Raw genomic sequence first — 26,134 nt, 5'->3', positions numbered from 1 at the left:
GTACCCTCGGTTATCGGCCATTACGGATATCAGCCAATTTGGTTTTCGCCCACTTTAATGGCCGAAATTCTATCCCAGTTATCGGCTGTTATTTCGGTTATCGGCCGTAGTGAACACATCCACCCGCCACATTCATGAGTCAGTCTGGGTCAGTGAGGAAGCCTCTGCGCATTCATCCAAACATTTCGCTATATTCCATTGTTTTTGTGGTTATTGATTGAGTGCAAATGCGAAATAAGCCACCGTGGGCCCAAAGAAAGTTTCTATTAAAGTTCCTTTGGTAAAGAAAGTGAGAAACACGATAGAATTCAAGGCAGGCAGGCATAGAGGCAAGGAGTGTAGCAGGCATGCAGGGAGTGTAGCAGGCATGCAGGGAGTGTAGCAGGCATGCAGGGAGTGTAGCAGGCATGCAGGGAGTGTAGCAGGCATGCAGGGAGTGAAGCAGGAAGGCAGGGAGTGTAGCAGGAAGGGAAGGAGTGCAGCAGGCAGGCATAGAGGCAAGGAGTGCAGCAGGCAGGCATAGAGGCAAGGAGTGCAGCAGGCAGGCATAGAGGCAAGGAGTGCAGCAGGCAGGCATAGAGGCAAGGAGTGTAGCAGGCAGGCATAGAGGCAAGGAGTGTAGCAGGCAGGCATAGAGGCAAGGAGTGTAGCAGGCAGGCATAGAGGCAAGGAGTGTAGCAGGCAGGCAAGGAGTAACAGGCATGCAGGGAGTGTAGCAGGCAGGGAGGGAGTGTAGCAGGCAGGGAGGGAGTGTAGCAGGCAGGGAGGGAGTGTAGCAGGCAGGGAGGGAGTGTAGCAGGCAGGGAGGGAGTGTAGCAGGCAGGGAGGAAGTGTAGCAGGCATACAGGGAGTGTAGCAGGAAGGCAGGGAGTGTAGCAGGCAGGCATAGAGGCAAGGAGTGTAGCAGGCAGGCAGGGAGTGTAGCAGGCAGGCAGGGAGTGTAGCAGGCATGCAGGGAGTGTAGCAGGCATGCAGGGAGTGTGGCAGGCATGCAGGGAGTGAAGCAGGCAGGGAGGGAGTGTAGCAAGCAGGGAGGGAGTGTAGCAGGAAGGGAGGAAGTGCAGCAGGCATGCAGGGAGTATAGCAGGCATGCAGGGAGTGTAACAGGCAGGCATAGAGGCAAGGAGTGTAGCAGGAAGGCAAGGAGTGTAGTAGGCAGGCATAGAGGCAAGGAGTGTAGCAGGCAGGGAGGGAGTGTAGCAAGCAGGGAGGGAGTGTAGCAGGAAGGGAGGAAATGCAGCAGACATGCAGGGAGTATAGCAGGCATGCAGGGAGTGTAGCAGGAAGGCAGGGAGTGTAACAGGCAGGCATAGAGGCAAGGAGTGTAGCAGGAAGGCAAGAAGTGTAGTAGGCAGGCATAGAGGCAAGGAGTGTAGCAGGCATGCAGGGAGTGTAGCAGGCAGGCATAGAGGCAAGGAGTGTAGCAGGCAGGCATAGAGGCAAGGAGTGTAGCAGGCAGGCATAGAGGCAAGGAGTGTAGCAGGCAGGCATAGAGGCAAGGAGTGTAGCAGGCAGGCATAGAGGCAAGGAGTGTAGCAGGCAGGCATAGAGGCAAGGAGTGTAGCAGGCAGGCAGCAAGAGTAGCAGGCATGCAGGAAGTGTAGCAGGCAGGCAGAGAGTGTAGCAGGCATGCAGGGAGTATAGCAGGCAGGGATGGAGTGTAGCAGGCAGGCAATGAGTGTAGCAGGCAGGCAATGAGTGTAGCAGGCAGGCAATGAGTGTAGCAGGCAGGTAATGAGTGTAGCAGGCAGGTATAGTGGCAAGGAGTATAGCAGGCAGGCATGGAGGCAAGGAGTGTAGCAGGCATGCAGGGAGTGGACAGTTTTTTTTTGTGCGCCAGGGGTGCATTGACTCGAGCTAGTCCTAGTGGCAGTAAAAGACAAAGAAGGGAAGTAACCCCTCCTTGCCATACAATTTTTATTTCTTTACAAGTTTAAATTGAGATTCTGTAGTTACAATAAGGAGTTACAGTGCAAAGAGAGCCACTATCATGCCACGGCATTATGGGGAGACTAAATTAATGGCTTACAGACGACTTAATACTAGAAAAATTGATCATAGTTTAAGTTGTTCATCTGTTTTTATTTAAAGCAGACAGTAAGTTAACTCAAGTTACAATCTGGAGATATTACATTGGGACAATTTGAAGGTATTTTGTAGGTTGTGTATATCAGTAGAAAATATTTGTTATACTATTATTGGAATATAATATTGAGCATTGGTGAAAGGCAGTGTATAGTTTTGTGCAGGTATTTATACTACACTGTAGTATGTATTAAGTTATGTATGAACTTTGGGTATTTAAATTTTGAAGTGTTAAGATTTAGGTAACCGGGAGATCTTAATTTAAGTATTGAGTATTTAATATTTAGTTTAGGGTGAGAAGATGGTTTTTGAGAAGTTTTAAATTGATGTTCAGACCAGGCTACTTTAGTATTTACTGGTAATGAGTTCCAAATTTTGGGGCCCTTTATGTAGCAAATCCTGATGTCACCAGCCTCCATCGTTAATCAAGGTAGCAAATCGCTGCCATACCTGGAGAGAGTTCTGGGGGTCAACGCCCCCGCGGCCCGGTCTGTGACCAGGCCTCCTGGTGGATCAGAGCCTGATCAACCAGGCTGTTGCTGCTGGCTGCACGCAAACCAACGTACGAGCCACAGCCCGGCTGATCAGGAACTGACTTTAGGTGCTTGTCCAGTGCCAGCTTGAAGACTGCCAGGGGTCTGTTGGTAATCCCCCTTATGTGTGCTGGGAGGCAGTTGAACAGTCTCGGGCCCCTGACACTTATTGTATGGTCTCTTAACGTGCTAGTGACACCCCTGCTTTTCATTGGGGGGATGGTGCATCGTCTGCCAAGTCTTTTGCTTTCGTAGTGAGTGATTTTCGTGTGCAAGTTCGGTACTAGTCCCTCTAGGATTTTCCAGGTGTATATAATCATGTATCTCTCCCTCCTGCGTTCCAGGGAATACAGGTTTAGGAACCTCAAGCGCTCCCAATAATTGAGGTGTTTTATCTCCGTTATGTGCGCCGTGAAAGTTCTCTGTACATTTTCTAGGTCGGCAATTTCACCTGCCTTGAAAGGTGCTGTTAGTGTGCAGCAATATTCCAGCCTAGATAGAACAAGTGACCTGAAGAGTGTCATCATGGGCTTGGCCTCCCTAGTTTTGAAGGTTCTCATTATCCATCCTGTCATTTTTCTAGCAGATGCGATTGATACAATGTTATGGTCCTTGAAGGTGAGATCCTCCGACATGATCACTCCCAGGTCTTTGACGTTGGTGTTTCGCTCTATTTTGTGGCCAGAATTTGTTTTGTACTCTGATGAAGATTTAATTTCCTCATGTTTACCATATCTGAGTAATTGAAATTTCTCATCGTTGAACTTCATATTGTTTTCTGCAGCCCACTGAAAGATTTGGTTGATGTCCGCCTGGAGCTTTGCAGTGTCTGCAATGGAAGACACTGTCATGCAGATTCGGGTGTCATCTGCAAAGGAAGACATGGTGCTGTGGCTGACATCCTTGTCTATGTCGGATATGAGGATGAGGAACAAGATGGGAGCGAGTACTGTGCCTTGTGGAACAGAGCTTTTCACCGTAGCTGCCTCGGACTTTACTCTGTTGACGACTACTCTCTGTGTTCTGTTAGTGAGGAAATTATAGATCCATCGACCGACTTTTCCTGTTATTCCTTTAGCACGCATTTTGTGCGCTATTACGCCATGGTCACACTTGTTGAAGGCTTTTGCAAAGTCTGTATATATTACATCTGCATTCTTTTTGTCTTCTAGTGCATTTAGGACCTTGTCGTAGTGATCCAATAGTTGAGACAGACAGGAGCGACCTGTTCTAAACCCATGTTGCCCTGGGTTGTGTAACTGATGGGTTTCTAGATGGGTGGTGATCTTGCTTCTTAGGACCCTTTCAAAGATTTTTATGATATGGGATGTTAGTGCTATTGGTCTGTAGTTCTTTGCTGTTGCTTTACTGCCCCCTTTGTGGAGTGGGGCTATGTCTGTTGTTTTTAGTAACTGTGGGACGACCCCCGTGTCCATGCTCCCTCTCCATAGGATGGAAAAGGCTCGTGATAGGGGCTTCTTGCAGTTCTTGATGAACACAGTTCCATGAGTCTGGCCCTGGGGCAGAGTGCATGGGCATGTCATTTATCGCCTGTTCGAAGTCATTTGGCGTCAGGATAACATTGGATAGGCTTGTGTTAATCAAATTTTGTGGCTCTCTCATAAAAAACTCATTTTGATCTTCGACTCTGTCTGGTTAGCGGCTTGCTAAAAACTGAGTCATATTGGGACTTGAGTAGCTCACTCATTTCCTTGCTGTCATCTGTGTAGGACCCATCTTGTTTAAGTAGGGGCCCAATACTGGACGTTGTTCTCGATTTTGATTTGGCATAGGAGAAGAAATACTTTGGGTTTCTTTCGATTTCATTTATGGCTTTTAGTTCTTCCCGCGATTCCTGACTCCTAAAGGATTCTTTTAGCTTAAGTTCGATGCTTGCTATTTCTCTGACCAGTGTCTCCCTACGCATTTCAGATATATTGACCTCTTTTAGCCGCTCTGTTATTCTTTTCCGTCGCCTGTAAAAGGAGCGCCTGTCTCTTTCTGTTTTACATCTACTCCTCCTTTTTCTTAGAGGAATAAGCCTTGTGCATACATCGAGTGCCACCGAGTTAATCTGTTCTAGGCATAAGTTGGGGTCTGTGTTGCTTAGTATATCTTCCCAGCTTATATCGGTTAGGACTTGGTTTACTTGGTCCCACTTTATGTTTTTGTTATTGAAGTTGAATTTGGTGAATGCTCCCTCGTGACTAATCTCATTATGTCGGTCTGGGGCTCCGCGCATACATGACTGAACCTCAATTATGTTGTGATCTGAGTATATTGTTTTTGATATGGTGACATTTCTTATCAGATCATCATTGTTAGTGAAGATGAGGTCTAGTGTATTCTCCAGTCTAGTAGGCTCTATTATTTGCTGGTTTAAATTGAATTTTGTGCAGAGATTTAAAAGCTCGCGTGAGTGTGAGTTTTCATCAGAGCTGCCTCGTGGTGTTATTACTGCAACAATATTATTTGCTATATTCCTCCATTTTAGGTGCCTTAAGTTGAAATCCCCCAGGAGCAAGATGTTGGGTGCAGGAGCTGGAAGGTTTTCCAGACAGTGGTCAATTTTTAACAGCTGTTCCTGGAATTGCTGGGATGTTGCATCCGGAGGCTTGTAGACTACCACAATGACTAGGTTTTGGTTCTCGACCTTTACTGCTAAAACTTCCACTACATCATTTGAGGCATTTAGCAGTTCTGTGCAAACAAGTGACTCTGCAATGTACAGGCCAACCTCCCCCTTTTGCCTGTTCACTCTGTCACATCTTTATAGGTTGTAACCTGTGATCCATATTTCGTTGTCCAAGTGATCCTTTATGTGGGTCTCAGTGAAAGCCGCGAACATTGCCTTTGCCTCTGCAAGCAGTCCACGGATGAAAGGTATTTTGTTGTTTGTTGCTGGCTTTAGACCCTGTATATTTGCAAAGAAGAATGTTATCGGACTGGTGGTATTGTTGGTACTGGGGGGGGATTTTTTTTCCGGCATTAGTATCTGTATCTGTTGGTTTGGAGTGGAGGCCATCGACTGTGGTTCCACTCTAGGAATGACTGGATTTGGTGTACAATTTCTGCCATTTCCTGCCAGTTTTTTTTCCTTCCTGGCACTAAAAAACCTCTCCCTCTTGAGTGGCTGTGGCTACCCAGGTTTTCCCATGGCCTGGATGTTTTGTATCTTTTTGTCCCCTTTAGATGGTATGCCTGGCAATTTAAGTTTTAGCACAGTCTTTCCTGTACTGAAGAGGTACACAGTTCAGGGTGAAAAAGCTTACAGGAAGGGAGTTTGCATTTTCCTGTTGTCATATGGGCATGGCATTTTCTAGGGTGGTCATAGTTGCACGTCCCATCTGTTTTTCCAGATTTCCCATGCCAGCAGATACCGAGTGCATAGTATGTGCACAGGCTTGGTTTCCGTTTGCCTTGGGTTTCTGTGACTGTATTCCCTGTTGGTGCATGTTTCCCTGTCTTACTTCTATCCTCCCTAGCACCAACAATGGAGCTCCCACCAGTTGTTTTTGGTAATATATCCTCACTATTGCTAGTGGAGTCCTCTTGTTTGCTATTTCCTGTGGTATTTCTAGTTTGCAATATTGGTTTTATCTTATCTTTGACTACACTTGTTTCCCTACTATGGCTCCTGTCCCCTATGAGGTCATTTATATGTATTCCTTCCTGCGTATAATTCCCGACTACCTGGACAAAATCTCCAGCTTCCCCATTACTGTCTCCCAGGACAGCATCTCCAGCTTCCCCATTACTGTCTCCCAGGACAGCATCTCCAGCTTCACCATTACTGTCTCCCAGGACAGCACCTCCAGCTTCACCATTACTGTCTCCCAGGACAGCACCTCCAGCTTCACCATTACTGTCTCCCAGGACAGCACTATCAGCCCCCCATTTACTGACTACCAGGACATCATCTCCAGCCTTACAGTTTCTGACTACATGGCCAGTATCAAGGGCAGTACCATTCAGCCCAGACTTTTTATGTTCCCATCTGTTGTAGAAAGCTTCCAGGTTTTCTATGAAAGCAGCTTTGATGTTGACCTCTTTTAATACCCTTGTGATTTTAGTCCACAGATTTATCTCATTTGGGCATACCCAAAAACACTTCCCTGTTTTAATACTGCTTGTAGCTAGTTCTTGGATATCTGCACAAGGGGCGTGACACCAATTTCCACAAAAATGACAATTTATGCATGTGGAAGCCCGTTTGTTTGACTGACCACAGACTACACACAGCTTCTTTATGATTTGAATGGTTGATTTACTGCAATTCTACTGGCAACCTCTTGAATATTCTATTAATAACCTGCTAGGTAGTGCACAACGAAACCGTTTGAAACCAGTCCAGGGTTCGGACCAGTCAAGGGTTCGGACCAGTCTATCTGATCTGATCAGTGGGTCACTTATTTAAATCATACTAGTCGGTGATTTGAGCTAACACATGAAGGATCTACTGGAAATTATCTACCCGAGTAATATGTGATTTGATTGATACAAAAGTATAACTTGCGTGTTGAAGAGCCGGTGACTGCTGGCAACTCCTACAGTGACGAACGGTCGACCTCAACCCTTGTTTATCAATCGCTGTATCTAGCTTTTCTATTTTTTTTTTTTTCCCCGTCTCCACCACAATAAATGCTATATTATCACTATAGTTGACTGGTGCAAATTTTGGAGGAAGGACGCTTTTTCTGGAGTAATAATTGCTTCTCGTTGTGTATATTGCGACCGCTGGTAACTACAGGTTATATGAAATTCACAGTATATGTCTGGTATTTCAAGAAAAAAGAAACTAATGAAAGTCACTCCACTCCACTAAGTACCATTATAATACTGGTTAGTTGCTACTACAACACTGTATTCTGCTATTCACTGGTATCACTAGATTATATGCGAGTACACTAGCAGGCCAGGAAGATTATTAAAAACAGCTGACCTGTGGTAAGTTTCTGGCGACTTCTGCCACCTGCCTCTATAGGCTTATCACTTCATTTACAAATTCACCTGTTTTCAAATGACACTTTAGCCTTTATCATCAATATACTAGGGAGCCACTGTAGTATACACTATACACTATGTATACTCAATGTTTTCAGGGAGACTTTCTTTCCTCTGACACAAAGTTCAATTATTATTATTTTTTCACACGGGACACAGGCCTATGATTCCCCTCTGGCAGTAAACTCTGCTAGGTAGTGCACACTAATTCTCCTTTTTTGACTCGGTATATAATGTTTTCCGCCCAAGGTTGGTTCCAGGCGCTACAGGGATGTATCGTATAGGATTGATGACACAAATTAAAGTTCTAGCACGTAAGAGCCACCGTGAAAACACCAGAAAACCCGTGGTGTGGACACAGGGTACGTCAAAAAGTGATGTGTCATGTGTTATCGTTGTGCGTCCTATTAAGATTGGTGAGAAGTTTGAGTGTAGTATGCGCAAGAATTAAGGCTACTGTCAAGGTGGTTTCCTATGAATTTTCCCTCCGTGCGTCTTGTGACAGGTGATCCGTTTAGCGCTAAGTTAAGTGGAACATTTGTGGCTCTGTTTCCAAACTGAATGAAATAGGCTTTGTCAGTATTGAGTGTAAGCTTGTTAGTCATCATCCAGGTAGATATTTTCTGCAATTCAGCATTAACAGTGTTGGCCAGTATGACTGGGTTTGGGTGAGAGAAGTTGTATGCTGTGTCATCTACAAATAATGTGGGTTTGAGTAGTTGTGATGCATTCAGTAGGTGTGATGCCTTCTTCCATATGCCAACAAGAATCTTCAATAAAGGTATGTAATGTTCATTTATTAGTAAATTTAGTGCCTTTTATTTCTTTCTCATTGTTTTGTGTGTGTAAAACTATAGTTAATCTTTAAAAAATAGATTTTTTGTTAATATTTTTGGGTGCCTGGAACAGATTAATTTTTTTTGCAACAAGTCTGCCATCTCCCACCGAGGCAGAGTGACCCAAAAAGAAAGAAAATCCCAAAAAAGAAAAATGCTTTCATCATTCAACACTTTCACCTCACTCATACATAATCACTGTTTTTGCAGAGCCACCCAGATACAACAGTTTAGAAGCATATATAAAGATATATAACATATTCCTCCAAACTGCCAATATCCCAAAACCCTCCTTCAAAGTGCAGGCATTGTACTTTCCATTTCCAGTACTCAAGTCCAGCTGTATAAAAATAACCGGTTTCCCTGAATCCCTTCACTAAATATTTCCCTGCACGCACTCCAACAGCTTGTCAGGTCCCCAAAACCATTCGTCTCCATTCACTCCTAACATGCTCACACATGCTTACCTGGAGTTTACCTGGAAGTCCAAGCCCCTCGCCCACAAAACCACCTTTACCCCCTCCCTCCAACCTTTTCAAGGACGACCTCTACCCCGCCTTCCTTTCCCTACAGATTTATATGCTCTCCATGTCATTCTCCCCTCAAGGAAGGTTCCTTGATGTTGGTGAGGGGCTCTTGATTTAGGGAATTGGATCTGTGCTCCAGTTCCCCGAATTAAGCCTGAATGCCTTCCACATCCCCCCCAGGCACTGTATAATCCTCCGGGTTTAGCGCTTCCCTCTTGATTATAATAATAATAATAATAATCCATGTCATTCTATTTTGATCCATTCTCTCTCAATGGCCAAACCACCTCAACCCCTCCCCAGCCCTCTAATACTTTTATTAACTCCACACCTAATTTCCACACCAAATTTTCTGCATATTTACACCACACATTGCCATTAGACAGGACATCTCCACTGCCTCCAACCACCTCCTTGCTGAAGCATTTAATTGTATTTACATTAATTCTTGGGGAAAATATTTCAGTTTTAGGCTGACCTTCTGGAACGGATTAAAGTTTAAAGTCAATAAAACAAAAATGGTAGAGGCTGTTGCAGATAGCCTTTACTGTTTGTAAAAATCATGATTGCTCAATAACATGTGCAAAAATCATGACATTCACAAATAACTGAACTCGATACTGAAAGAATAACTTAAGAAAAATGTTATTTTTCTATGAAAATCTATGGATGTGGAACACCATAAGTCAGGCAGTAAGTAAGTAAGTTTATTCAGGTATACACAAATACAGTTACATAGAATTATCATACATAGCAGCATATGTGTAGAGAACCTAGGATAACCCAAAAAAGTCAGACAGAGTGACTTATTTCCATTGGGGTCCTCGTGTCCATCTCACACTATGCAAAAACTCAATGCACATAAAAGGCCCTAAAATCTGGAATTCATTACCTGTAAATATAAAAGAAACACAACCTGTTTATAAATTCAAGTCTCTTCTCAAAGATTACTTACTCACCCAAAACCAAATAAATACTGAATAACTGAACATTATAAATTGTATATCTTAAATGTTTCTCACAATTATATCACATAAATGTTAAACCTAAAACCCAATCTAACTTTATTATTTTTTAAATACACTACCTAACAGAATCACTACCTAACTGAATGCAACCATATGACCTGTCTTTGTAATACTCACTTGTGCTTTATAGTTATCTGTTTACATTAATGTTTTATCACTGATTTCATCATTGCTTAGTAGCAGCGCTGTATAGTCCTTGTGGCTTAGCGCTTCTTTTTGATTATAATAATAATAATAATCATTGCTTAGTTAATCTTAAGTTAATTTTAAGCCAGCCCGTAATGCTATGCATAGTATAAGTGGCTTTGGCATACTGCTCTTATCTGTATTTTTTTTGTACCTCTGTATGTGTGCACAAATTGGAAATAAATAAATAAAATAAATAAATAAATAAAATAAATAATATTTTCTTATTATTCTACAATTCAAATTCAAATTCAAATTCAAAGTTTATTCTCTATAGGATTACAATGTTGAGTTTACAGAAATTTGGTTATTATGTGGTTTACATGTAGTAAAATTGTGATTACAGAGTGTACCACTAGAACGCTTAGCATGGCTAGGCATTTCGGGCAGACTTAGTTTTATTCTTAATTGTAAAATATTACAAAATGAGGTAAGTTGGTATTATGGCTAAGTGACTAAATACTAGTTTGTGAGTTTAGCAATGTGAATGCTTTTGTTTTGGCACAGTACATAGTTTCAGTATTGGAGTATCACAGGATTTATTATTTTAAGATTGAGATTAATATTTCTGTTTATGGTCAAATGAGTGAGTGAGTGAGTGTAAGTGTGAACCACCAGGTGGTATTCGTGTAGTTAGTTGACGGGGTGTATCAGGGAGATAAGATGTTTTCTAATGGTAGTTTTGAAGGTGATGAATGTGTCTGCAGTTCTAGAGTTCTCAGGTAGGGTATTCCAGATTTTAGGGCCTTTGACATACATTGAATTTTTGTAAAGGTTTAGTCGGACACGGGGAATGTCGTAGAGATGTTTGTGTCTGGTGTTATGCCTGTGGGTTCTGTCACAACTATCAAGAAAGCATTTTAGGTCAAGGTTGATATTAGAGTTTAAGGCCCTGTAGATGTAGATTGCACAGTAGTAAGTGTGGATGTACTGAACTGGGAGTAAGTTTAGGTCTATGAAGAGTGGGGGGGGGGTGTTGCCAGGGATGGGATTTAGTGATTATTCTTACTGCAGCTTTTTGTTGGGTTATTATTGGCTTTAGGTGAGTTGCTGCAGTTGATCCCCAAGCACAAATAGCATAGGTGAGGTATGGATAACTAAGTGAGTGGTATAGTGTGAGAAGGGCATTTTGCGGCACGTAGTATCGTATCTTGGAGAGGATCCCAACCGTTTTGGATACTTTTTTGGTTATATGCTGGATATGGGTGCTGAAATTCAGGTTGTTGTCAAGGTATAAGCCTAGGAATTTGCCCCCATTATTTCTGGTAATTAGAGTGTTGTCAATCTTAATGTTAATTTGTGCATCTCCTGCTCTGCTACCAAACATAATATAGTAGGTTTTGTCAGTGTTAAGTGTAAGTTTATTGGCTGTCATCCAAGTCGATATTTTAATCAGCTCCTCATTCACAATGGTGTTGAGGGTGGCAAGATTAGGGTGAGAGATGACATAAGTCGTGTCATCAGCAAAGAGAATGGGTTTCAGGTGTTGGGATACGTTTGGAAGGTCATTGATGTATATGAGGAAGAGCAGGGGACCAAGGACACTTCCCTGCGGAACTCCAGTATCAAGTGGCCGTGTTGCTGATGCTGTGTCTTTAATGGTGACATACTGATACCTATTAGTAATGTAAGATTTGAAATAAGCAAGCGCATGGCCTCTTATACCGTAATGATCAAGTTTGTGGAGTGGGATGTCGTGGTCTACTGTGTCAAAAGCTTTTCTTAGGTCAATAAAAATTCCTAGTGGATATTCCTTATTTTCCAATGCTGTGTAAAGCAGATCTAGCATTTTTATGATTGCATCATTAGTGCTTTTATTTTTCCTGAATCCAAATTGGCAGGGGTTGAGTATGTTTTGAGCCGTTATAAATGAATACAGTCTCCTGTGCACGAGTTTCTCAAAGATTTTGGATAGCAATGGTAAGTTAGATATTGGCCTATAGTTGTTTAAGTCTGTAGGGTCACCACCTTTATGTATTGGTGTAACCCTTGCCATCTTGAGTAGTTTCGGGAAGGTGCTAATCTCTGGTGACTTGTTAAAAAGTAATGAAATAGCATGCGAAAGGACATGGGCCGCTCGCTTGTACAGTAATGGTGGGACATGAGACAGATTCCCCGAGTTATTTTTAAGTGACTTTATAATCTCAGTGACTTCCGTGGGCTCAGTTGGTGCAAGATAGAAGGAATTAGGGAAATTCCCATCTAGGTAGTCCCCGGCATGGGCATTGGTATGTGGGATTTTACTGGCGAGATTAGATCCTATGGTTGAGAAGAAGTCGTTTATCTTGTTAGCTGTGTCAGTGGGATGTAGTGGTGTTTCATTAGGTTTAGTTAGGACAATATTCTTGGTTTTTCTCAGTTTGTGGGTCCCTAGAATCTGAGAGTGTGTTTTCCAGGTCTTTTTTATATCTCCTCTAGTGTCTGTGAATCTACTGGAGTAGTATAGTTGTTTGGCTTTCTTAATTACTTTGGTGAGAGCTGATGAATAGCGTTTAAGAATATCTTTGTGTATTAAGCTCTGTCTATATTGCTTTTCATATTGGTGTTTCTTGTCAATGGATTTCAGAATGGTGCTGGTTAGCCATGGGCAACCAAGCCGTTTGTTTGTGATCTGTTTTGTTTTTATAGGACAATGTTTGTTGTATAGTCTAAGTAATTTGTTAAGAAAAATGTCTGTCCAGTCATCAATACCATTGGCCTTGGAGAATTCTGTAGGCCAATCAACAGTCTCTAGGTCAGCTGTGAACTTCCTTACTGAGGCCTCGTCATGGAGTCTAAATGAGACTTTGTTGTATTCAAGTGGTGGTTTATTAATGTTTGTCAGGAGGAAGGTAGGGTAGTGGTCTGTAGTGCTGTCTGTGATTATCCCTGATTTAAGGGGGGCTAGTATATTGGTCCATATGTGGTCTATTATGGTTGCACTTGTCTCAGTGAGTCTGGTTGGTTTAGTTATTGTTGGTATGAGAAGTGTGTTGTTCATATTGTTGATGAAATCAGTTACAGGCTGATCATCTAGTAAGCCAAGGTTGATGTTGAAGTCTCCAGCTAAGAGAAGGTGGTGCTTATTCATTTGTCTGTTTGTTATTAGTGACTTTAATTTCTCACTGAAATTTGGGATGTTTGTGTGAGGTATCCAGTAAATGGCACCAATTGTTATAGGAGTCTTAAGGTTTTTTACAGTAAAATTAGCAAAAATGTATTCCCCATATTCATCACTAAAGCAAGTGGTGCTAAGACAAGATAATTGGTTAGAGTAATAGATTGCAATACCACCCTCAACTTGGTTTGGTCTGCAGTTGTGAATTGCTGTGTATCCTGGTAGAGGGTAGATATCTATTGTGTCCTGCTTAAGCCAGGTCTCAGTAAGAATAATGCAGGAGAAGGGTGTCTTTAGTGATTCAAGGAGTGCTAGGAGGTCATCATAGTGTTTGCTTAAGGACCTTATGTTGTAATTAAGTACTGATAGACTTTTAGCATTGTTTAGGATAGTGGTGGCTTGTGATGCTGTGTAATAAAGGCAGTTACTTTCCAATAGGTTTTGATTGGGTGTCAGATTATGGAGGTTTAGATCAGGGTCAACGTGATCAATCATCTTCTAGGTTTAAATTATGGTTATTTATATCCTGAGTTGTGTGTTGAGTTCTAGTACTGATATCTGTAGTGGTAGGAAGTTTGGACAAGTATATAGCTAGAGTATTTTGGTCATGTAGGGTATAGTCACTACTACACATAATGAAGTTGATGTTGTCTGTGTTGTGCTGGAATGAACTAAAGTACAACTAGGTATAAACTAGTAATATAAAAATACAAATTAAAAATAGAACAAGACTCTCACTTGTAATTGCACTAAGGTCTAATAATGACTTTTGTGGAGTCTGTTTAATCTAATAGGTTTAATCTAATAATGTAAAAATACAAATTAAAGATAGCACTAGTCTCTCACTAGTAATTGCACTATGGTCTAATTTAGTGAATTTGGTATTGACTATGTATTGAGTTAGAATGAGCTATGGTACAACTGAATTTATTTTTTTTTATTATCACACTGGCCGATTCCCACCAAGCCAGGGTGGCCTGAAAAAGAAAAACTTTCACCATCATTCACTCCATCACTGTCTTGCCAGAAGGGTGCTTTACACTACAGTTTTTAAACTGCAACATTAACACCCCTCCTTCAGAGTGCAGGCACTGTACTTCCCATCTCCAGGACTCAAGTCCGGCCTGCCGGTTTCCCTGAATCCCTTCATAAATGTTACTTTGCTCACACTCCAACAGCACGTCAAGTATTAAAAACCATTTGTCTCCATTCACTCCTATCAAACACGCTCACGCATGCCTGCTGGAAGTCCAAGCCCCTCGCACACAAAACCTCCTTTACCCCCTCCCTCCAACCTTTCCTAGGCCGACCCCTACCCCGCCTTCCTTCCACTACAGACTGATACACTCTTGAAGTCATTCTGTTTTGCTCCATTCTCTCTACATGTCCGAACCACCTCAACAACCCTTCCTCAGCCCTCTGGACAACAGTTTTGGTAATCCCGCACCTCCTCCTAACTTCCAAACTACGAATTCTCTGCATTATATTCACACCACACATTGCCCTCAGACATGACATCTCCACTGCCTCCAGCCTTCTCCTCGCTGCAACATTCATCACCCACGCTTCACACCCATATAAGAGCGTTGGTAAAACTATACTCTCATACATTCCCCTCTTTGCCTCCAAGGACAAAGTTCTTTGTCTCCACAGACTCCTAAGTGCACCACTCACTCTTTTTCCCTCATCAATTCTATGATTCACCTCATCTTTCATAGACCCATCCGCTGACACCTCCACTCCCAAATATCTGAATATGTTCACCTCCTCCATACTCTCTCCCTCCAATCTGATGTCCAATCTTTCATCACCTAATCTTTTTGTTATCCTCATAACCTTACTCTTTCCTGTATTCACCTTTAATTTTCTTCTTTTGCACACCCTACCAAATTCATCCACCAATCTGCAACTTCTCTTCAGAATCTCCCAAGAGCACAGTGTCATCAGCAAAGAGCAGCTGTGACAAACTCCCACTTTGTGTGTGATTCTTTATCTTTTAACTCCACGCCTCTTGCCAAGACCCTCGCATTTACTTCTCTTACAACCCCATCTATAAATATATTAAACAACCACGGTGACACCACACATCCTTGTCTAAGGCCTACTTTTACTGGGAAAAAATTTCCCTCTTTCCTACGTACTCTAACTTGAGCCTCACTATCCTCGTAAAAACTCTTCACTGCTTTCGGTAACCTACCTCCTACACCATACACTTGCAACATCTGCCACATTGCACCCCTATCCACCCTGTCATACGCCTTTTCCAAATCCATAAATGCCACAAAGACCTCTTTAGCCTTATCTAAATACTGTTCACTTATATGTTTCACTGTAAACACCTGGTCCACACACCCCCTACCTTTCCTAAAGCCTCCTTGTTCATCTGCTATCCTATTCTCCGTCTTACTCTTAATTCTTTCAATTATAACTCTACCATACACTTTACCAGGTATACTCAACAGACTTATCCCCCTATAATTTTTGCACTGAATTTAATCTAATAATATAAAAATACAAATTAAAAATAGCACCAGTCTCTCACTAGTAATTGCACTATGGTCTAATATAGTGAATTTGGTATTGACTATGTATTGAGCTAGAAAGAGCTATAGTACAACTAGGTTTAGTCTAATAAAATAAAAATGCAAATTACAAATAGCACCAGTCTCTCACTAGTAATTGTACTATGGTCTAGTATAGTGAATTTGGTATTGACTATGTATTGAGCTAGAATGAGCTAGAGTAAAACTGTGATTAATCTAATAATATAATAAAGGAACAAGACTCTCAATTGTAATTGCACTAAGGTCTTATATAAGTTGTTTACAAGAATTAGAGTATAATTAGATTTAAATTGATAGGATAAAATACACAAATTAAGGTAGCAAAAGAATAATAAAAAAAAATGATAAAAATAAAAATGGCAATGACTTGGTTATAATATGCTAGTAAGATGGTAGACAGGATAATATAAAGGTTGTAGTTGAAAATACTAGTTTAAAAAAGTATGGAATAAAAATGGTCAATAAAAGAAGTTTACAATAAGTTTGATCAATATAGTTTAAAGTAAAATTGGGCAATAATAGGGATTTAGAATAAAATTGGGCAATTGAGTATTTTTTAAAGTGAGGTAGAATTATTGAAGACAAGTTATGGTTAGTTTATAGTAAAATAAGATGGAACAGTGATGTGGTAATTTGTAAAAAAGGAGATAGATTCTGTAGATATTAAACACAATTAAGACTATGAGGTAGAATGGTCGTTGAATACAACAATGACAATCAAAAGTAGTTGGGGTATTAGAATTTTAGGGGGGCACAAATTTATGACAATATGACACTAACTGTGGACTATGGGTATTATCTGCACTTTACTCTGATTCTGTTAGTCCAGCCTCACTTAGGAATGTTTTAAGGTCATGTTCTGTAGAGATGAAGTATCTCTTCCCAGTGGGCTGTTTCCTAACTGAGATTTTTCCATCCCTCACAAAGCACTGGTGGATTTTTGGGGCATAGCGCAATTTTCTTAGCCGATAAAGGTTTTGTCTTGTTTTGGTAAGGCACTCATTGACGTAAACATCAATGTAGATAACATCTTATTATCATACTAAAAAGACTACTACACGAGGGTCATTAAGACTATCTACAATACGAGGGTCATTACTAGGAATAAGGTAAAATTTACACGTATGTTAGCTAAAAAATAGAAAATCATTCCCCTCCCTTTCTGTAGCTACATTCATCAGACACCTTTTGGCACTCTTCTTGAACTGGTTCATGCTATGACTGGCTTTGACATGTGTGGGTAGTCTGTTCCATTCCTTTATTGCTGTACAATAAAAGGTGTTTGATGCCTGGCCAATGACTTTGGGTACTACAAAGTTGTGCTCTCTCCCCCTAGTACTATGATTGCTTTGGTTCCCAACCTTGACAAAATTGACAGCAAGATATTCTGGACACTGTTTGTGAGCAATTTTATAAACATGATTTAGCTTCAATTGTTTTACTCTGTCTTCAACATTCAGCATATCCAACTGCTGTAATTCATCCTGGCCTACATGTTCTCTTGGTCCCAGCCCCAGGATGAATCTTACGATTTTGTTCTGGGTGATTTGCAGTCTATCTTTCAGTTTTTTTTGTCAAGGCAGAGTACCATGAAGAGCAAGCGTAATCCATATGGCATTGTATAAGGGCTAGACATAGGGTCCTGCGAGCCTCAGTAGGTAGACACTGTGCTTGTCTATACAGGAACTTCAGTCTGGCATTCGCTTTCTTTACTACACTGTTCCCTATCAATTCTCCTGACATGCATGGGTCAAAGGGGATTCCCAGATATTTTACTGATGAAACCAAAGTGATGGGCTCCCCATTACACTGAACATTAAAATTATTTACCCTTCTCAGTTTATGTTTCGTGCCAAAGAGAATGGCTTCAGTTTTCCCTAGGTGTAATGATAGTTTGTTGTCTACTAACCATTTGCTGCAGGACTCCAGTTCCAGTGTTAAAACATTAGCAATATCTTGTGGGTCTTTACCTGTCACTAACAGAGCACTGTCATCTGCATACAGTAGGAGTTTGCGCTTGACACTGATAGGCATATCATTGACATAACATAAGAATAATAAGGGACCCAGAATACTACCTTGGGGAACTCCACATGTTATCGGCAGGGGTTCTGATTCCGTTTTGTTGATTTTGACTATTTGTCTCCTGTTGCTAAGGTAGGACTTAAACCAGTCTACAGAACCTATACCGATAGCTTGAAGTTTCTTACATAATATATTGTGGTTGACAGTATCGAAGGCCTTTTGCAGGTCTAAGGTTACCATACCTATGAGGTTCCCCTTTGACATTTCAGTTCTCAGGTAATCCATCAGATTAATAAGGGAGGTGTCGGTTGAGTAGGATCTTCTAAAGCCCGATTGATAGCTATGGAGAATGCTGTTGTCATTAAGGTACTTAACTACTTGAGAATGCACCGCCCTCTCCAGAATTTTAGATATTATACTGAGTATACTAACAGGCCTATAGTTGCTTACATCAGACCTATTATTTTTCTTGAAGATAGGAGTAACTCTGGCCTCCTTGAACCCCTCCGGTACGGTATTAGTGGTGCTTGATAGATTTATTATGTGAGCAATAGGGATTGACAGTTCAGAAGCACCATCTTTTAGGAACTTTAGACGGGATGTTATCAGGGCCTGTGCTCTTAGTTGGGTTTAACCTGCTTAGTTCTTTTTGAATGAAGTCATGAGATACACTTATTAGTTGACAACTGTTTGGGGTTACCCCTTTATTGGTATAGTATGTTTGAAACTTATCAGTCTGTGTTAAAGGTATTTGATGCAGCTGGTAGTTTACTTACTAGTGTTGATGCAACAGATGTGTAGTAGGAATTAAAACAATTTGCCACCTTAGATGTTTCGTGGCATACCTCATTATCGATAGTGAGTACTATGTTAGACCTATCTACTGGCTTATGGCTATACCCCAACTGTTTTAGTTGTTGCCAGAGCTTTCTGGGGTTATGCTTATACTCTTCAATTTTTGAGCAATAGTGCTTTGCCTTTGCTCCTTTTATAAGTCTCTGTACTCTGTTCCTCACCCTTTGGAATTCATTTAGTGCTGCAATATCCTGTATGTTTGCTTTAAATCTTTTTAGCAGCTGGTCTCTGAATTTCATATTATCTAATATCTCAGTAGTCATCCAGGGTTCAGTTCTTCGTTTAATCCTAACCTCTTTAACTGGTGCAATATTATCAAGGATGGTAGTGAACATTGTTTTGAATTTTTCCCAGGCATTGTTTATGTCCGTGCAACTTGTTATCTCTGTCCAGTCACAATTGTGTAGCCTATTTACCAGTGTTTCTTTACTGTAGTTTCTAGTTGACCTCATTTTTATTGTCCTGTGTAGGCCTATCCTATCCCTAGTGATTTTCCTGGTGCAGTAAATGATGAAATGATCACAAAGACCTATGGTAATGACGCCTGACTGACTAATGTTCTCAGCGTGGTTACAAAGTATGTGGTCAATTAGGGTGGCTGAGAACTGTGTGATCAGGGTTGGTGTATTAATTAGTTGAGTGTAGCTATTTAATCCTAGAATTTGCTTATACCTTTTGCATAGCCCGTTATTTTGCTGCTGAAAACAGATATTGAAGTCGCCCAGTATTATTGTCTCGGAATTGTTTTCAACTCCGGACAAGACTCTGGAAAAGTCTTCTAAGAACTGGTCCTGGGTAGGAGGGCGGTAACTAGTTCCTACTAAGATGGGTTTTGTCTTGGGAAGCAGCACTTCAAACCATAGAATCTCCAGTTTATTGTTATTTAAATCAGGTCTTGGGTTGTAAGCTAAGTCATTTCTAATGTAGGCACATACTCCACCACCCTTTCTGTTCCTATCTAAGCGTTTTATATTGTAACCTTCTATTTTGACCTCGTCGTCAGTCACTGTATCATCCAACCAGGATTCAGAGATGGATATAACTGCTGCCCTAATTTTGTTAGCTAGAATCCTAATCTCTGCCAATTTAGGAAGAAGTGATCTTGCATTGACATGAATAAAGTGAAGGCCTGTTTTCATAAAACAATCATAATCATCAATATATGGCAATGGGTCATTTGTATTAAAATTAGGTAAATCAATGTCATCACTGCTAAAGGGTAACTGTGCCAAAGTGCATTTGTTACACACAAAATGAATTCTGGCACCGTTGCTATAATTGTACATACAGCCATCATGCACCCACCCCTTACACATTTTACATAAGGTGCCTTTTCTGTTTTTCATGCGTACTTTAGTACAGTGTATGCACCTGTTTGGTAGTGTTTAAGATAATAATGGCTGTATTGTCTCACATTGACCTATGTATGTATTACATATGGAGTTAAGGTTATCATTCCTAGCTACTAGACCGTTATTATCGCCGTCATTTATCTGTCTGTTTTGCCTCTGCCCAATAGTTTGAGGTCCTGGATTAATTTGGATATCACCACTTAAGAGCGCTACAATAAGAGCTGTGTGCCACTGTTTTTGTTTGGTTATGCAGTGTTGCCATACCTTGCGGCGATAGTGACATTTACTTTTCTGGTAGGATGGCAACTGTTGGGCTTTTACTGTCCAGGGCGCTGTTACTCCATTCACCTTTTCCAGCCCCCATGACTGATTTCTTTCTTCATGGAATTGAAGAAGAAAGATAAATATAATTATGGCAGCCTGTACCCCCCTAATGCCTGCCATTTTCACTCTTCGCTCTTTTACTCATATACAATAATATTTATAAATAAATAACAGAAAGGCACAATATCGTGACTGGAACGATACACAAATAACCCGCACATAAAAGAGAGAAGCTTACGACGACGTTTCGGTCCGACTTGGACCATTGTACACCAGTCCCTAGTACACTTAGTATCTGCTTTAGCAATCACCACTGAATTACTAGTAAAATTTCCTCTTCAAAACCCTCTTCACTGCTCATTTTTCCCTTAACTTCACAAACCCCTTACAATTAACCCCTTATTACACACACCCCTTCCCACCTCACTTCACAGTCTGGCTTCACCAATTAACTTCTAACTCCTTTCCATTCTGGTAGACCAGAAAGGTTTAATCAATGGTTTTATCCTTCCAAAACCCCCTCAATTCCATTTATTGGGGGTTGTGTCGTGTTGTTGTCTCCTGACCTGTTCTGCTGACTCAGCCATTTTTAAAACACTGAGGGGAGTAACGCCTTAATATCCTACCCCCTCAGCAGTGCAAGGGTAACTGAGCAGTGGAGACTGCCTAGAGCTGTCTAGGCACATTTTCAAAAAACTTCCACAAAACTCATAATTTTCCAAGTAAAAAAAAAGTTTTTATAGAAATTATAAGTTTTTCTTGGTTAAAACTTGGAAAAATGGTATAAACAAGCTGATTGCATGGGCAGGTGAGGCAAAATGCCCCCGATTAAAAGTAGGGGTGCCATTGGTACACTAAGGGAAAACACCATAAGTGTCTGGAGCCCAAGACTGTTCAACAGCCTCCCATCAAGCATTAGGGGAATTGCCAATAAACCCCTGGCTGCCTGCAAGAGAGAGCTGGACAGATACCTAAAGTCAGTGCCGGATCAGCCGAGCTGTGGCTCGTACGTTGGACTGCGTGCGGCCAGCAGTAACAGCCTAGTTGATCAGGCCCTGATCCATTGGGAGGCCTGGTCATGGACCGGGCCGCGGGGGCATTGATCCCCGGAATAACCTCCAGGTAACCTCCTGGTACGCCGTATCTCTACCAAGCATAAAGATATTGTTTTTTGTTGGGTCCCTGGTCATGTTGACGTACAGGGCAATGAACAGAGACACTGCTGCGCGGTCAGCAGTACAAGATCTACCAGTTTCGTATAGAGGTGTTCCATTTACGGACTACTTTGCTGTAATAGCTACCCACCTTCACACCCGTTAGCAACAACGTTGGTCTAATCTACTTGGTAACAAGCTTCATTCTATTAAACCGAGTATAGGTTACTGGCCGTCTTCTTGTCGAGGTTGGGAGACTACTTACTCCTGTCTTTGCATTGGCCACACTCGTCTTACTCATGGTTATCTCGTGGAGAGGCACCCTGTTCTTCTCTGAGACGTGTCAGGTTCCAGTATTGGTTAGCCACATTCTGTTAAGACTGCCCTCTATATCGACGAGCACACAGAATTTACCTCCATCGTCGTCTCCGCTCTACTACTCTCTCTCTACCTTCCCATCTTGCTGATGGACCCTCCTTTAATCCTGACTCTGACTTTTTGACAACTGACTTACTCCACAAACTCTGATGACGATACCTTTCACACTCCCCTCAGCCCTTTCTACCTTAATGTCTTGCTACTCTCTATCATCCCCTGCCCTGCTGTTCTCCGTAACCTACTAATTATCCCTCTCCCTTTTGCCACCTGATACCCTTGTGGTTTAGCGCTTCTTTTTGATTATAATAATGCATCAAAATGTGGCCAGATTTATGCCCTTTCAGTAATTTTTTTTTTTGGCGAGTATGCCTCACCCCTTCAGGTACCACTGTTTCAGACCCTGCTTATATCTGATTTTATGTATTTCAATCATTCATCTTTTGACCATCTTGTGTTATAGCATTTGTAAAACAAAATACCTCTATAATGAAATTTTTTATTATAATAAAGACTATACATTATATTTCTATATTCCAGGTTATCACATACCTCGGGAAAGCATCCGAATTACAAATGCTTATTTTTGAGGGATTTAGCATGCATACACTGTGAAATGTAGAACAGCCTATTTTTGCACATTCATTCATAAAAGCTAATTACAAAAAAAAAAAATTGCAATATGCAATAAGTTTATCAAGAAAAACTTGTGTAATGAAGAATACACATGAAGTACTGTAATGGAAGGACAAGCCAATCTTTTATTCATAACAGAATACATTTTTAGAAGCACAACAATTTGCTGTTGAATTAGTTAGAGCAACCAATGGAGGTCTGAGTCCTGGCAGGAGCCTCTGTTTGAAAGTGGCAGAGACTGGTTCAGCAAATTGGACTATTGCCAGCAACTGTTCATTGCCTAGGCACTGCACATAGTAATTCACTGCTGGTTCTTGTTAGTGTACTGGCTTAACTCCCAATATCTAACCTTGGAGTTGTCGTCCTCTGCATGTGATGGAATAATTACTATGAGTGGCTCTTTTGAGCACACTAATCATAGCTTTCTGCCTTGTATAAGGCAGAGGATGACAACTCCAAGGTTAAATATTGGGAATTAAGTCAGTACACTAACAAGAACCAGCAGTGAATTATCATGTGCAGTGCCTAGGATGTAATTTTAATTAACAAGTTTTGTCAGAATGCAGATAGAAAGTGATATTTAGTGACTCGTCAAACTGCAGCCATGATGAAATTAGTGTGTTCAGAAACTTCATAAGTAATAATGATAGTGGCAGTGATGAGAAACTGCATCCCAAATATGGTGATAACTAGTGACATTTCCATGAGGAGCAGTGACAGTTGTAATTAGTGAAGTAGTGTCAGGAGGGATTACAACAGTTATAACATGTGGTATGGCACAATCAGGATACTAACTGGAGAAATGGAACTGATAATGCCTTAGTTATAAATGATTACTCTGAACAGTGTACTCTGTTCTCGCAAAACTGCAATCCATTTTTATTTGTTAACTGCTCAAGGGAAGCATTTTCATGGTGGTGAGAGGATCTTGATCTTAGGAATTAGATCTATTCTACCTTTCCTTGGATCAAACCTAATTATTTCCCATTCCTCCAGGGCTCTTAAGATCCTTATGGGCTTAGTGCTTCTCCCCCATGAATACAATAACTGTTAAAACATCAGACTACTTAGTGTGCATCATTCTATGGCTAAACAAGTGTCTTAGAAAAGTGTGCAACTGCAAGTCCACTCACATTTCACAACAATGATAGCATTGCCATTTAAGTAATCTTATAAGATACCTATTTCAGTACATTTGTAACCCACATGACTGACAAAATATTTAAACATTAATTTACAATAACAGCTTCCAAATCCTTAATCAGATACATTGCTGGCTACTTAAAATTTTGTGACCATGTTCATTATGCTTAACACTGAGCAAAATGCTAAACATTAAAAAGAAAAAAAAATTGCCAATGGCTGTCATTGGATAAAATAAATTATACATATGTCCTTATATACCACTATGACCCTCGTAGGTTTAGCGGTTCCTTTTTATTATAATCTTTGTATACCAATTTAAAAAAAAAAATCGGTATATAATGCATGAACTACTGATAAAATCTTGTGATATAACTAATTTCTTAAGACATGCACCATTGCTCAGTATTCAAAGCAGTCATTTGTGTAAATACATTTTTGCCAAAAGTCATAAGTTGAACTCAATTAAAAACCACAACTTCAAGCTAATTTACCTAGGCATTCAATTTATGGCACTTCTTAATGAGTATATATATGAATAGAATACAAGTAGTCACTATACACTCTAATTACGATTTATGGAGTTTGTATATTGTAAATTCTCATATTATAATAAACACATGATTTACTGAAACTGACAATAACTATCATGCAATAGTGTTTAAGCTATGATAAAAATATAAGCATAATGCACCATAAACTTGTACACTTATTTTGTGCATGAATTAATGTTATATTCATCCTGCACACAAAATTTCTCTAGTACATACATGTATCTTACTGAAGAATAGTCAATGTCACTGGGAGCAAGTTGACTGTATTAACAAGGTATCCTTAAGTTGAGCCTCGTAGAGTTTAACAATCAAAATTCTTAGAAATGTCTAGGGTGGTTCAACTGCTGCATCAGAATTTAGATTTTGGAAGAGAAACATCCAAACATTAGCTTCAAACAAGTTAGCAATGTCAACTAAGAGCTCTGAAAGTCTTTTAAGCAAAGTATGTGATGTTGTGACAAGTATTGGAAGGATGTTGTATGGGTTATCCTGATTTAAATGGTATTGATAAAAAAAAAATGCACTGAAGACTGGCACAAATGTTTTACATATATCCTTAAGTGCTAAGATTAATATGATTTAAGTATAAATAAAAGCTAAATTTAATATTTATCTTAACCTATGAGGAAGCCTTGTTTAATCAATCTATACCAATACCAGACACCAAATGTGTTTATATCCAGAAAGTACAAAATTAATATGTAAATACATTACAGGTACTAAACCAAAATATCTAAACTAAAAAAAAAAAAAATTTTTTTTTATACAACTATGGTGGTTAAAAACTGCAGAAGAGTATAAAAAATAGCTCAGCCCAGAAATTCTGTATCTTTCACTAACATTCATATGTATTGGTCCAGCATATTTTTTTTTTTTTTTTTTTTTTTTTTTTGCTCCTGTCCAACAAAACATTTTTAATTTATATTTTAGCAAAAGGTTATGTAGCTTTACAGATCTGGGATTGAATGATCCATAAACTTAACAAGAGAGCTCGCCATTTGCTTCATCATGTGTTTGTATACAAAGGACGGCATTATGGTGACAGTGACCACCTGGCCACACTCATTGATGATGGCCGAGATTTCCTTGTCCTTCACACCAACTACATTTTGACCATTAACCTGCAACATAAGATAAGCAGTTACTAAAATTCTAGGGACTGAAAAGAAGTATTCTTAGCACTAAACTGTTTATAAGGCCTATGGTAAGAACATTTATTAATTACCCTATGTACAAGAGCAGTTTTTTTTTTTCTTTTTAACCAGGGCTGTTTGACCCTGGTGTGCTACAGCCCTGGTTTCCACAAGATTGTCAGTAATTTTGTGCTAGCTTCATCGTCTTAATTAAAACCATAATTTTTTGACTAGTATTTGTTGTATAACTAGGTAGTTAGGTTGGCAGATAGCAACCACCCATATAAAAGTGTTGGTATTGCTATACCCGCGTACATTCTCTTCTTCCCTTCATGGGTAACCTTTTTGTCTCCACAGACACCTCAGAGGACCACTTGCCTTTTTTCCTTCATCAATTCTATGAGTAACTGCATCCTTCATAAACCCATTTGCTGATGAGTTAACTCCCAAATATCTGAACACATTCACTTCTTCCATACTCCCTCCTGCCATTGTGATGCCCAGTTTTTCTTTACCTAAATTGTTTGATACCCTCATCACCTTACTCTCACCTATGTTCACTTTCAACTTTCTTCCTTTACACACCCTCCCAAACTCGTCCACTAACCTTTGCAACCTTTCTTTAGAATCTCCCAAAAGAACAGTATCATCAGCAAAAAGTAACTATCAACTCCCATTTTGTATTTGATTCCCCATAATTTAATCCCACTCCTCTAGCATTTA

At 40.4% G+C, this 26,134-nt stretch overlaps 2 protein-coding genes across 8 annotated transcripts in view; one reads left to right on the top strand and one right to left on the bottom strand.

Moving 5' to 3' along the window:
- LOC128699130 (uncharacterized) overlaps positions 1 to 22,692 on the top strand; it is a 46,481-nt gene extending 23,789 nt beyond the window's left edge. For all 5 annotated transcript variants that reach the window (XR_011393497.1, XR_011393495.1, XR_011393496.1 and 2 more), the window contains one exon: positions 22,486 to 22,692. Coding sequence is in view for 2 of the 5 variants with exons in the window: in XM_070096550.1 (XP_069952651.1) it covers positions 22,486 to 22,567 (82 nt within the window). In the remaining 3 variants the exon portion in view is untranslated. The remainder of the gene's footprint in view (positions 1 to 22,485) is intronic.
- Positions 22,431 to 26,134, bottom strand: part of LOC128699128 (syntenin-1) — an 80,141-nt gene continuing 76,437 nt past the window's right edge. For all 3 annotated transcript variants that reach the window (XM_053791667.2, XM_053791668.2, XM_053791669.2), the window contains exon 9: positions 22,431 to 25,399. In XM_053791667.2, coding sequence (XP_053647642.2) covers positions 25,226 to 25,399 — 174 coding nt within the window. In that variant the 3' untranslated portion in view covers positions 22,431 to 25,225. The remainder of the gene's footprint in view (positions 25,400 to 26,134) is intronic.

This window comes from Cherax quadricarinatus, chromosome 54, assembly GCF_038502225.1.
Source record: "Cherax quadricarinatus isolate ZL_2023a chromosome 54, ASM3850222v1, whole genome shotgun sequence".
Taxonomy (NCBI): domain Eukaryota; kingdom Metazoa; phylum Arthropoda; class Malacostraca; order Decapoda; family Parastacidae; genus Cherax; species Cherax quadricarinatus.
The sequence above is the reverse complement of the archived record's forward strand: the minus strand, read 5'-3'. Positions and strand labels throughout refer to the sequence as shown.